Source organism: Cervus elaphus, chromosome 17 (assembly GCF_910594005.1).
Source record: "Cervus elaphus chromosome 17, mCerEla1.1, whole genome shotgun sequence".
Lineage (NCBI taxonomy): Eukaryota > Metazoa > Chordata > Mammalia > Artiodactyla > Cervidae > Cervus > Cervus elaphus.
Genome location: NC_057831.1, coordinates 41,606,630 through 41,621,167, shown reverse-complemented (window position 1 = coordinate 41,621,167; position 14,538 = coordinate 41,606,630). Strand labels below are relative to the sequence as shown.

Genomic DNA, 14,538 nt, shown 5'->3' with positions numbered 1-14,538 from the left:
CTTTCTTTATTGTAGAAGGATATCATTTCATGTGTAGTATTGTTGTGAAGTATTAGTTCCAAGTAGAATTATGACAATTATCGGAAAAAAATGGCCTGTGTAATATAGAGGATGCACGTTCACAGATACTAAATACCAAGGAGATTATATATACATATATATATATATATACATGTACATATATATATACACACACACATACATACACATGACAAGCAAAAACAAATAAATAAGCAAACACCATGAGAATGTAAATTAGAGTGCAGAACAAATCCTAGAAACTGCTCAGGGCAATCGGGAATGAGAAGCAACAACAAAATATCCCCTAAACTGCACATTCAAAGAAAATAAGCCTGTAGTTTTCTAGCTTTCATAGCAACTTCCTACCTTTGTAACACCGTCTTTAAGAAAAAAGTACTTTGTGAGAATTGTGAGCTGTCACAACTGTTCTCACTATTAAGTACAATTGGTAAGGAGCTAGCAAGTTGCATTTTGCCTTTACAAATGTGAGGAAACTGAGGCAGTCTTTCTTTTAGGATAATGCAGTAAATTAGTGTTGGAGCTCTGCTGCATGAATGCAAGCATAAGGGCTTAGGAGTTTTGATTTCCAGTCTATTGTATTTTAAAATAAACAGTGATTTCCCCCCCCCCCCCCCCAATTTTCAAATCCCTGAGCCTGGACAGTGCAGAAAACACAGCCAAATTTAGGTAACAGCTTATTTTTCAACCCTGTGCCCATGAAGTAGAATATGTTTATCAGTGACAAAGGGACTTTGTCTCTGTTTGGTGGTAAATCTTCAACTCTGCTTGTTTAGCATCAGGGTCAGCTTCTCAAATGAGCCTTTTCACCATTTAGGCTTTCTGAATCTGGTTAACACTGTATCAGGGAATTGTCTGGTGTCTGACCTTGAACAGCATGCTTTCCTAGTTGCCTTTCTGCAGGGAGTGGGGATCATTTTGCACAGTCTTGGACTTGAGATCCCTCTCCAGCAGGCTCAGTTGCATTAGCAAGCTCCCTCTACTGATATCCCAAGGGTTTCAGCCCCAGTGACCTGTCATCTGTCCCCTCACCTGCTTACATGCTGATTCATTGATGAGCTGGCATCACAGGCCCCGCCTCCCTCTGAATGGTCTGTGAGGTTGCGATTGCTGCTGGCGAGGGGACGCTGAGCTGAGCCACAGTGGCTTACTACAAGTGGGAAGCGGCAGCCTATCTGTTGCCACAGAGAACTTGGTGACCAAACCAAGAAGCAGCCCTTTCTCACCAGCCTGTTACTGTGCTGGCTGGATCCGGCTTCTCTAGCTTTTTAAAGGAATTTCTGATTCAGGCACTAACAGCTAATTCCACAGGAGTTGTAAGGCAGTCTGTGACATAAACTGAGACAGAAGTTTTCCCTCAGAGACTGTCTTTTTTTTTTTTTTTATTGGCAAAGACTTCTGGCTCTTCTCAGAGGAATACCTTGTTGCTTAAGATGAGTGGCTGTAGAAAACGATGTAAACGTGAAATATTGAAATTTGCCCAGTACCTTCTCAGACTATTAACAGGTTCTCTTCATACAGGTAATGACTTTTTTTTTTTTTTAAATAGAGGCTGATAGAGCATGGTACCGAAGTTGAAATGAAAGAGGAAAGGCTCACTATTTCTGTGTTGTGTTTATTTTTAATGTTGTCAATAAAATACAGTCGTAAGTGTTTCACGTTTCTAAAAATGTGTGCAGTGCAGCTTTAATTTGGGGATAGAACTGGAATCTGTGGATATATCTTTTATGTCTTTTTGGCAGTGTCGCTGTTAAATGTGCTTCAATCTAAGAAAGCAGTGTCTGCAGAATAGGAAGATTTTTTTTTTTTTTAAAGCATGATTGTGTGAGGGGTTTTTCCCTCTCTCCTGCTTGCTGCAGTTTGCTGAAAAATCACAAAACTGGTCTCCCTGCAGGTATTTGGAAATTCTCTAGAACTCTTTGATTATTATAATCTATAGATCATTTCTAGCACTTGATTGTAGAGCTTAGCAGTGAAAGAGTTAAGGACATTTCTTTTGGATTTCTGGATTCCTTGCAACATGTGAAAACAGCTGAAGAGTATAATGTCCATGAGAGCTTTGATATTTGTTTCATTGCAGTGGATTTTAATGTTTAACAACTTGCACGATTGAAATAGAAACTCTATTTAAATCTAAGTGTTGATAGAAAATATTTTTAAGATGTTCCAAAATGATTAGCCTAAACCAGCAGTTTTGCTGCCCATGAAATTCCTAGGCAATACTGTCATTAAGATAGTGACAGGTGGGACCAAAACTACTTTGCCTTTGATAATAGGTATTTTTAATGGACCGTCAAACTTATGCGGAGCAAAGCTGAGTTGATATAATACCACTCTTTGATTCTGGCCATGAAGAACTATTGTTAGCTTTATTTTTTCAACTTACATTTATCTTCTTAAATCTAAATGATGAGAAAGAGGAGTTAGTAAAAATACCTATACACCATGGTGCAAGGTTGAAAGATGAACTTGAGCATTTTCTTTAGAAAGTACTCCTATGGTGAATAGCAGAACTGCATATATAATTATGTTGACAATCTGATCAGGAAAAACAGTTTTAAGGGGGTAACTGTGAAAATCAAATGATTTCTGAGAGCATTATTAAATATTCATAAATATTTTTAACAGATTGTTATCAGATGCTGAGCTTTAAGCAGTGAAAATTGTGTTGGCTTTTGACACTTTTAAGAGTAATCACTGAGAGTCTGTACCTGCCTTTGGTGAACTGGGAGCTCTGTTGTATTTTTTACCCAGTTTTTACACTTCTATTCTTAGTCGCAATATGACTTTGCTGTATCATGTCTATTGTGATCAATGGTATCAATGTATTTGCTGTGAACATTCAGTTACGGGTGATGTGCCATTTATGAGACCGTGTCTTATTGAACAGTGCTCAATAGGGGGTCTTTCATCTTGCTATAAAATTAGAGAAATATTTTATAAAAGCAAGCTTTCCATAGTATGTACTTTGATAAGGTGATTTTAAGGTTCTACCTGTTTCTTAACTGGATTTGTGTTCAGTGCTCTGCCTTTTCTTGCTCAGTCTGTTTGAGTAGTTTTATGAAACTCTGATTTCAAAGAATTTTATGAAGATGGTAGATGGTTGTGACATCATAAACCGTAAGCATTGAATCCAAAATCTAGTGGTTGGCTAATGACTGCGTGGTAATTTATAATATGAAATTTATGGAAAGCTAGTATAGCAGAAATATTTTAAGCCTATTTAATGCATATTTAGAAATCAATATAGGTAGAATTTCTTCTCTTCTTTCTGAACCACAGGAGAAAAACATAAGAACTTTGAGAAATAGATTATTATAAAGTAGTAAGTTAGATTTATGACCTGGGGAATGTGATTACATCAACTTGTTTCTTGTAAAAATTCTTTTCAGCACAGTGTCTAATACTAAACGTTGTAAAAATCTAGCTAGAATCTTTACAACTGCTCAAGATGAAACTTGGAAAAGCCAGTTTATGCATTTACTAGATGCTGTGATAATATACACTGTTCATATTGCAGAATCTAATGTAAAATTCATTAGAGCACTTCCAAGTCCCTTAGCTAGTAATTAATGAAGAAGTAGGAAGCAGAGTTGAATTAGTTTAAGAATTTTGCTTTAAGGTTGGATATGCAAGCAGTTGTTAATTGTATCCTGAACAATCAGCATATGTCTTTGTAGTTATCAAAAATTTAAAAAGATATGAATATGCCTTGGATGATTTTTCTTTTTTTTTTTTCATTTTACAACAAGTCCTTTATCTTCACTTCTTAAATTGAAGATGTGATCTAATGAAATAGTGATTTTGGTTTGCATTTGGAAACAGGTTACTTCTATAATACATAACCTGTATTGCTGGCAGTTGCCTTTCATTTGATATCAAAATGCCCATGCCTTTATACAAACAGAAAATTTGAAGAGCAAGGAAATTTTCACGGACACAAACTCTCCTTTGATGTGTCTTATTAGTGTTATCACAAGTTAGAGGAAAGCAGTTTCCTTTTCTGGGAGATTTTCATACAACTTTGGCAGTGCCTGGGATGGCTTACAAATAAATAATTCAAAATCAGTGAATCATTTTAAAAAATATTCTTTGTTAAAGAGTGCAATTCAGTAATAAAGGTTTGTCCAGATAAGATGCTTTCACTTTACCAGAAACTTTTTACATATTTTTGTCATGGCGAATCATTTGCCAAAGAATGGATTTTATAAACACATGTATTGGCCTTACTTATTATGAAAAATATAAGAATTTTAAATGATTCTTTTGTATATAATAAACCCCAGAAATCCATATGAAAATATTAAAAGTTAGTGGCTACCATGTTCAGTGTAGTAAGATGTGATACAGGATCAGTTATCCTAATTTGTTTTCAATTTAAGACCTCCATCTTCTTGTACAGTATTATATTCTAATCTAGAAGAGTCTCACAATAACCAATATGTTTCTGTGCATCTAAAGAAGTGGAGATGATTTATGAAGATTTTAGTCTATTAGTATGAGACTTAACTCTATTGATGGGCAATTTGTATACTATAGGAATCCAAAAAACACCCTGTCATATAAATGCTGAACCATTTAAAAGGGTAAATAATATTACAGATACTGAATTTTAAATTGTTTCTTATATATGTGTGAAATTTAATATTGGAATGTTTTATGGTTCTTTTGGGGAGGTTGTTTGGGCACATCAGTACTCTACACGTAGTTTTCTTGAAAACTCAAGACCTGAACACATTTTTCTATTAGCAGAAATTCCCAAAACATACGTGTGAGGTGGCTCTTGCCTGGAATTCTGTTTCAGGCTTCAAGATGACAGGCTACAGGTGTGATGAAGTTCAACTCTCCACCTAAGGGTAACAAAGGCAGTTCAAACCAAAACATTGAATTGCTTAATTCAATGTTCAAAGTTTAATTGTTAAACTTTGAATTGCTGTTTAAGTAGTAGGTTACAGTATTTCAGGTATAATAAAATTATATTACTAAAAGCATGACATAAGCATTCACCATTTCGTCAAGCAGAGGACTTTAAAGAGAGAGAAACAGTTTGTTTTACAGATAGGCATTGAGCTGCTTTCAGTCTTATCATTGTTGAAGGAAAAGTGGATCAAGCCATTCACAAAGCTAGTGGTTTAAAGATTTAGAGTTTTGCTTTTTTTATGTTACATTTTTAAAGTGTGAAGAGAAAATAAAGGGTGATATTTAGCCAAATAATACACTTAAGAAAACCTGTTTCTAGCTACTATGCACACTTCCGTCTTTTCCCTCCTGATTACAAATCACAGAATCATGTTTTCAGTCCCCTCTGACCTCATTTTTTTTTAATCCCTGTTTTCATCTGATGCATATTATGCAAAGGATGCGTTCCTGAAAATGTCACATAATTAAAAATTCATAAAACTCAAATTTCTTCCTGGCAAGGTGACAAGAGTTTTTATTTCACAGTTCACATGGCCCTGACATGTGACAGTTGAATAAACAGTTCATATTCACTTGGCCTGGCTGCTTTGAAATTATGCTACTCTTGATTACATTTATATTTTTTAATTCATTCAAACTTTGCTGATAAAGGGAGATCATATTTTTTATAGCACTGTGTAAAATTTGCATTATTTAAATACACACATAATGCCATCAATTTTTGTTCAATTTTCTTGAACTTCTGTTGAAACCTGAACTCAAGTGAGAAGAAAGCAAAGGACGATGTTTTTCTTGACTGTCAAAGAATGTATGTAATTGTGTTGCTTTTCCTAGTTAGGGTTTACATTTTAAACTTTTTGTCAGAAGAAATATTTTGGCCTCTGTTAATAAAGTTGATTTTATGGGATATTTTGAAGGCTGCAGCTTCTTGCCTAATCTCAAATTCTGCCATTCTTGCCAGATCTGGTTAGAGGATCCCTATGTTCAATGGGTAAACCACCCATATATGCAGAATATTGGTTACCCCTTTCATTTCTTAAGAAAATCTACATATTAATGATAACTTTGTATTTTAGGTTCTTTATCACTTAGTTAGTACATTAGGTAAGACTTGTAGGACTTGAAGACTTCCAAAAAGGAGATTGTTTTGATCATTGTGAGAACTTCAAAGTAGTCAATGATCTGATTTTATAGTCATAGTCGTGTTAAACTCTTAAAATGCATTTTTTGACTCACGGACAAAATTAATCATGTGGTCTCAAGGGAAGAGCTCACATTCATAGAAGGAGCAGTATTTGCCCCTATTGGTTAAGGTAATCAGAGACATCTGAGCCACAGCTTTAAAAGTTATATATCAGTGCCTCATTGAAAAATGCAAAGAAATATTGAAATATCATCACACAGGCTGTTGAGGATATTATACATTGATTATGATATGTATCAGTTATGTTCCTGGCAGGAAAGAAACCTCAAAAAAATAATTTAATGAAGGGGCCATGTGTGTGGGCAAAGTAAGGAAATCAACGAGGGGAGGTAGGATACTGGAGAGACAATGAGTGGCTGAAGGGCCAGGGGACGGAAAATGTTTCTGAAGCTGTGAGAGGGAATCTGTGGGCAGAAGGCTGCTTGACAGGAGAGGTGGCCTTTAGTCCAGGGACCCAGCCAACCCGTGGTGACCTGACAGGAAGGGAACACAGGAAAAAAAAAATTGCTGGTCTTTCTCCAATCTTCAGATTGTTGCTTGTGCTTCCATTGGCTGATCCCATCCTAGAAACTAGTGGGAAAACTATTCTAAGTAGGAGAAATATGTGCCTGGCCATATTTATTATTTTATATTCACCCACTACCACTGGCAAGGCTTTCTTTGTTTAAAGTTACTAACATTGGTCATGTTGTTGCCCCACAAAAGATATTGAAAGAGGCTCAAGAAAGCTTATATCCTTGGGGTGACTCGTAAGATTCCTGTCAATCTAACACATCTTTCACTATAGTTGTTTATTATTTACTTTGACCATATAGCTTCTGTCCAAAATTTCTCCGTGTCTCTTAAACTTTAGAAGTAACATAAACCTATACCTTTAAACAAATGGACTGTGTTTTTTGAGGAGATGTCAACATGATCAGCCATGTTAAATGACACATGAAGTCAATGTGATGTTTGTCTTAGAGGGAGATGGTATTACACCCCCAGGATGGTATGGTTATGGTTGGTGCTTGCTGAGCACAATAATGGATTTTCTTTTCATAAAGTATATGTTCATTCCAAACTTCTTATTCCAGCAGGGGGATACATTGTGGGTTTGCAGGGAAGGGATTAAGCTATGAGGAACTGTCCTCTTTTGTGTAAGAAGGCAAAGTCCAACTGCCCATGATGGAAATCAACATTGATTTGTTTTTAGTGTATGCCAAAAAATTTGACAAAGTAGTTTTGATCATTCTTTGCAAACAGTTGCTCTGTGCCTACTATTCTCCATTTCTTCTAACTGATAAAGATACTTTAATACCATAAAAATGTCTCAAGATATTCTTTATGTGGGACCAGTGTTCACTTTACTTTTTTAAATTAATTTTTATTGGAGTAGAGTTGATGTACCATATTGTGTTGGTTTCAGATGTATAGGAAAGTGAATCAATTATACACATTTCCATACTTCTTTAGTTTCTTTTTGCATATAGATTATTACAGAATATTGATTAGAGTTCCCTGTATGGTAGGTTCTTATTAGTTATCTGTTTTAGATATATTAGTGTATATATGTTTAAAAGGTGAATTCATAGGACTCTGCAGCAGATCAACATATATTAATAGGTGAGGAGGGCTGACTAATTATTATTTACAGGGAGAGTGAGTCAGGAGAACTGAATGAGGGGCCAAGGAAGGAGGAGAAGAACTATGCCAAGTTTTGCTTAGAAGTGTTAACTCATGGAAGGCATTCCATCATTTGACATCCTTGTTCATGTATCTCATGTCTGGCTCACTCTCTGGCTCTGTTTTACTTCCTCTAATGTTTCATCATAGTCTTAATGACTATATTACATTAAAACAAAAAATAATAATTCTTAGAATGTGTTTCCAGGAGAGCTGTTCTCTGGTCAACCTCCAGCTGTGCTTCTGGAGAGCAGCGGCATGCTTAGGGGAAGAGTTAGGAACCTGGTGTTGGACTTGCAGCTCTCTCCTTTTTGCTACCATTGTGAAGGTCATTCAGCTGCTCTGAGCAGGGTCAGGCTCCCTGTAAAATGGAGATATTCTTACATATATTTCTCTTGCTGGCAAACATTCAATAAATGGGTAACTTTTCTCATTATCACTGGGCTGATTTCCATAGGATGTTCTGTTTTCAAAATAAATTTTCCCTAAAGGTAATTGGATGCCTAATCATTATTATGCTGCCTGGTAATTAGGAATAAATATAAAATAACCAATAAAATGACTGCATTTTAAAATATTGCCTTTTATTATGTTAGTTTTCAATAACTATATTTGCCATTTATTGATTCAACTAAACTGTATTAAGTGGCGGTTAGGAGCTTGTGTTTTTGTAAGCTGTTTCTTCGTGATTCTTGCCTGCCCCACATTACTCTGCTAGGGCAGCAAATAAATGCAGGACAGTTAACTCCACAAACCCACATGTGCTAAAATTTCCAAAAGAAGAGGGCAGGTCTCTTGAGGTTTTAGCCAAGGAGAGGTGAGGACAATGAGCAACCTAGATGAGACATTAAGCTTATAAAATATGTTCTGCTGAAAAAATTAGACAGAGAGAAGCCAATGAGAGGAGAACCAAACAAGGAAGGTGAGAAAGCATCCGGGAAGGAGAGAAACTGGGGGGTTATTTTCAGAAGGAAGTTTTGCTGAAAAGCTAAATTGCCCACAGTACCAGATTGCTGCAAAAACTACCAGCAAAACCCGTCAGAAGGTTCTGTTCCTTGTCCAGGCAAGTGGTTCTGTGGCTTACTGAGCGATTAGGTAGTGAATCAGTTAAGCCCCTGTTCACATCCTGTTTCTCCTCCACCCTCTTAGATCTGTCTCCACTGTCCGATATGCACTGATTTCATTCCCTTTTAAGCTCTCATAGTACAAGTTGTCTACCCTCCATTGTTTGGCATTTAATTACTCATCAACCTTGTATTATTTTATAGAGTCTGGTGTTGGAGTTGTATTTCAAGTAGACCTGAGTCTTCTAAGTGACATAAAGATATTTAATTATCTAGCATTTACCCTTACACAGTGTTTATTGCATATCTGTTCAAAAATATAGATTTGTGGCAGGATATTATAAATAAGTATCAGTTTCTTTCTCAATATAATTTAATGTGTTCCTGACTCACATTATCGGACTTAAATGATACCACTTGAGCATCCCATGGGGAACCTAGCCAAATCCAGGATGTGGTGGGACTAAGATAGAAAACTAGATTTGGCAGGATCTAAACTGTATCTCTCTTTCATTATAGAGTTCTCTGTCCTCAAACTCAGACACATTCTGAAGACCTGTGTGATGACTTTCTCAGCTCAAACATTATCTTATTAAGTCATTTCCTGATCATCCAATCCAAAATAACCCCTCCTACAATGACTTTCTTTTATATCACCTTTTTGAAATTTCTTTTACAGACAAGGTGACCAAAACTGGGGTACTTTGGAGGGTAAAAGGAGGCAACTTTAATAATCCACAGCAGGAATATGGGCACAAACCAAGGTGGTTCCCGACAAACCAGATATATGGTCATTTTCTCCACAGAAATGACCATGATCTAAAATATTTATTTATAATTGTCTAAAAATATGGAATGTGAACTTCTTTTAAAGGATCCTGTTTATTTTGTTCTTTGTTGCAATCTAGTGTGTAGATCATGCCTGGAACATACTAGATATTTGATAAGTAGTCATTGGGTGTTTGACTAAATTGCATGCCGGTACTTTTTAGGGAACAAAGCTACAACATCTTAGAGCTCTGTTTCACTACGTGTCTTCCCCAAAGTTGGTAGGCTTGTAATTGTTTGCCTGTTATCACTTCTGATCTCAGCCATGTCAGCTACTCATTCTAATCTCTGCTGTAGTTCTTCTGCTTTCTTATCTCTGCCCAGTACTTCTTCCCATTATTGAAACTGCTGTAGATAATCCAGAACCCTGCAAGTCTGAATTCTCTTTAATTGTACACAAAGGAGGTAGACCAACACATTTTAAGATAGGGGTAGGTAATGTATAGTTCCCCATTTGTTTCAAAATAATATATCTTACGGGTGATTTATGTATAAAGTTATGTGTATTTGTATTTTCTCATATCTACAATGAACATAGTATATATGTAATGATTGCACTTTAATATTTTTAAAATAATAATACAGACATTTCTAGATTCTTTCAATCTGAAACTATGATAAGCCTCCTAGAACAACAACAAAAAAATACCACCTTGAATGTACTGTAACAAGATAGATAGATATAGATATAGAATCAGGATTTCACCTGATCTGTTTTGTAGCTACAGTTTTCTTCTCCAGTTTGCATATATGTTTGAAAATGTTTTAAGTTCTCCTAGCTTAGTATTGGGGCTTCGCTGGTGGCTCAGCAGTAAAGAACCCGCCTGTGATCTGCAATGCAAGAGATGTTAGTTTGATCCCTGGGTCAGAAAGATCTCCTGGAGAAGGAAATGGCAACCCACTCTAGTATTCTTACCTGGGAAATTCCATGAACAGAGGAGCCTGGTGAGCTACAGTCCAAGGGGTTGCAAGAGTTGGTCACGGCGTTTTGACTAAACTGCCACCACCAGCTCCATATTGCCACCTCTACAATGGAAAGATTTCCACTTTGCACAGTTACCAGGTTAGGATAAGAGATTTAAAACATACCAAATCAGTTGTGCTTCTATTCTGCAATACATCCTTGCAATACATAGAGCCTATTTTATTTCAAGGTATGCATAGAAGAGTTTCCTAATCATTTTGTAATTCTCCGAGCCAAACAAAAGTCAGAAGCCTTCAAAGAGCTATAAAGCCAGTTCTACAAAAGGCTTTAAAAATCAGTTTTATGCTGTGTCTCATAAAGATTCCTTAAGGGAGACTATATAGCCTACTGCTGGGCAAATACCCAAATACATGCAAATGTGTCATCCATTGATGCCCTCCTAGCCCATCTCCAAGTAAAGCCTTAGTCTGTGATCTTGAATGGTTAAGAAGCTTGTTCAAATTCAATACAGTGAAAAGTGCACAACACAATGACAATAATAGAAACATTATGTAGATTATGCTACTTATATAAATAGTTGTGTTGGAATATGCTATTAGATCATTGATGTGTAAAATCTCAGTGGATCATAAAAATCTTTAGGTCTGACTTCTTTATTTTCAGAAGAGAATGTTAAGGTCAGAGTTACTCGAGTGATTTTTATCAAGATTGTGGGAGCTGTTTAGTCCTGTTACTAGTCCATTACATTACTATTCCAGAAGACATTGTTCTTTTAGCCTTACATTTTGATAAGCACCTATGGTGATATCTTGCTCTGATAGAAATACTTGGTCTTGGCAGCGGAAAAGACCTGAACTTAAATCTTAGCACCATGTTATTTAGGTAGGTGACCTTGAGCAAGTTGACATTCTTCCCATGACACTTGCTTCCTCATCAGAAGAATTGGGTGATTCCAATTCAGGCTGCTAACAGGTACTTTTTAAAGACAGCATTATCTAGGACAGTAGTCGGGATCAGTACTCAGTCAAGTTGTCTGTTTTGGACACTGATGTGTGCGTGCTAAGTCACTTCAGTCCTGTCTGACTCTTGAGACCCTATGAACTGTAGCCAGCCAAGCTCCTCTGCCCACGGAATTATCCAGTCAAGAATACTATAGTGGGTTGCCATGTCCTCCTCCAGGGGATCTTCCCAACCCAAGGATCAAACCCATGTCTCTTACGTCTCCTGCACTGACAGGGAGGTTCTTCACTGCTGGCATCACCTGGGAAACCCTTTTGTTGTTGTTCGGTTACTGAGTCACGTCCACTCTTTGTGACCCCACGGACCGCGGCATACCAGGCTTCCCTGTCCTTTACTATCTCCCAGAGTTTGCTCAGACTCATGTCCATTGAATCGATGATGCCATCCAACTATCTCATCCTCTGTTGCCCGCTTCTCCTCCTGCCCTCAGTCTTTCCCAGCATCAGGATCTTTTCCAGTGAGTTGGTTCTTTGCATCAGGTAGCCAGAGTATTGTAGCTTCAGCTTCAGCATCAATCCCGCCCCTGTGAATACTGAAATATCAGAGTAAAGTATAGCAACTAACATCATTCAGTTGTATTCAATTCCTCAGAAAAGGTCAAAGTGTGTTCCATTTATATCAATTTAAGTTTTTTGAAAAGCAAATAAAATATGTAACTCAAAGACATTCTTCAAAAATAATAAAATGTAAGAGCTGTATACTTGAAAGCTTTTGCTTAATTATGCTTTACTGTTCTTTTATAAAAAATCCTCTTCTGTCTAAAAAGAGGCAATGGCATTTGTGTATTGCTTTAACATGTGCAATAGAGATATTTTTGCTGAAAATTCATAAATCTAAAGTCCTTAAATTTTTAAAAAGTAGTAAGTAAAGCCTTTTTTTCCTAACCAAAATTAATAATTGTATGTACCCATCTTGCCTATTTCCTAGGGTATGAAGTATAATAGAGTTTAAAAACAACAATGAAAAGTAGAACTTGTCTACTTCGGAAGTCAGTATTAAGATCTTGCTGATTTTTAAAATTCTTAATGAAATCTTATAAGGTGATGGGAGGTATGCATAGGTATGAAAATTCTATCTTTAAGAAAGTCATATTTATTTCATATAGCCCATTCGTTTATGTTTTAAGACTTCAGTCATTACAAAGAAAATAAGATTCATCTGAAAGGTATGCTATTATGAATTTGAATTTTTAAAATTTGAGTCATTATATAAACTTGAGAAGTGTACAGCCACTACTTTCTTAGAATTCAGAAGAAGAAAAGTAGTCCTTGGAAATGTGAAGTCAGTTCATTCAAGCCTCTAAGAATTTAGGTCGTGGTATGCCTTCCTTTGCCTTCATTTCATTTAACATGATACTGAAATTTTTATTTCAAAGTAAACATTTTGTTTTCCTTTCTGCTTGTGAATCTGTATAATTCCGGTCTTGACCTTTATAGACTGTAGACCTGTGTTTGAAATCTGGCTTCACCACTCATTAGCAGGGTGACCTTGGGCAAATTACTTTACCTCTCTTAGGCTCAGTGACATCATCTGTAAAAGGGAATGACAGTGCCACCTTCATACAGGTTTGCTGATTTTGCAAATAACTTGAAGACAAGATAGAGCCTGCCAGAGTGTTATTGTTCAGTAGCAGATGTTTTTGTGATAATAATGCATGCAGTAAGTTCACTAAACATTTATTATGCTTTGACTTCATGTGCACATTCAGTGGGTATGGTGAGGAATTTGAAGATGTGTGAGATACCAGCTCGCACCAGAAAGAAGCTTGTAGAGAAGTTAAAACATATATAACAATCTTATTACAGACTTGAATTGTGAAATAGCAGGAGAGAGGTACAGATTGTGTATTAGAATTCAAAGAGGGAGTCCATTTTTTTTTTTGCTGGTGTCTAGAGAGGCAATGTTAGCAGTGGTGGCCTTTGAACTGGGTTTTAGTAGCTATGCATTTGGAGATGCTGAATTGGCAATTTGGCCTTTCCAAGAAGAAGACAGAAACAGAGGAAGGAGGTGTATCAAGATAATGTGTTGTTAGATATCCTATATCCAGCAGATATTTGTGAAGTGCCTACCTTTTTGGTAGGCACTATTCTGGGAATTTGGAATACATCAGTAAATGAAAGATCATTGCCCTCATGTAGCAAGGAGATGGTAATAACCATGCTAAGTTTTTTAATTAAATAGTATGTTAGTGCAAGATAAGTGTTCGGGGTAAAAACAGAACAAGGTGGGGTAGGTTTGGGAGGGCTGTGGAAGTTAAGGTGTGTGTTAGTTTGCTACAACTTCCATAACAAAATATCACAGATTTGGTGGCTTAAACAAGAGAAATATATTTTCTCACATATGTGGAGCCTGGGGGTCTAAGATCAAGGTTTTTGCAGGTTTGGTTTCTTTTGGGGACTCTCTCCAGGGCTTGCAGATGGCCACTTTCTCATTGTGTCCTCACGTGGCCTTTGTCCTCTGAGGATAAGCCTCTGATATCTTCCTATGTGTCCAGATTTCGTCTCCTAAAGATACTAATCAAATTGGATTAGGTTTCACTCGAATGGCCTCATTTAAGTGAATCACCTCTCTAAAGGCGTTATCTACAAATACAGCCACATTCTGAAGTACTAGGCATTAGAGCTTCAGTATATCAATTTTAGGAGAACACAGGCAACACACAATAGGTGGTTAAAATTGAAACTGAGTGGTCTGGATAGACTCTTGGAGAGAATGATGTTAGATCAAAATCTCAAAGCATACAAGAACTCCATGGAAACATATGAGGAAAAAGATACCAGGCAGAGAGACTAGCCAGTGCAAAGACCCTGGGGCAGGCTTGTGTTGTGTGTGTTCAAGAATAAAAAGCAAGGTAGTTAGCTGGAGCAGAGCAA

The 14,538-nt window shown here is 36.6% G+C and overlaps 1 protein-coding gene across 3 annotated transcripts in view; it reads left to right on the top strand.

Moving 5' to 3' along the window:
* Positions 1-14,538, top strand: part of KCNIP4 (potassium voltage-gated channel interacting protein 4) — a 1,258,052-nt gene that overhangs the window by 285,961 nt on the left and 957,553 nt on the right. Inside the window, exon 1 of one of the 3 annotated variants that reach the window (XM_043871386.1) lies at positions 1,173-1,560. The exons of the other annotated variants lie outside the window; for them this stretch is intronic. Within the exon in view, the coding sequence (XP_043727321.1) occupies positions 1,473-1,560 (88 nt within the window). The 5' untranslated portion in view covers positions 1,173-1,472. Of the gene's footprint in view, positions 1-1,172; positions 1,561-14,538 lie in introns of those variants that run through there. 3 annotated transcript variants of the gene reach the window in all.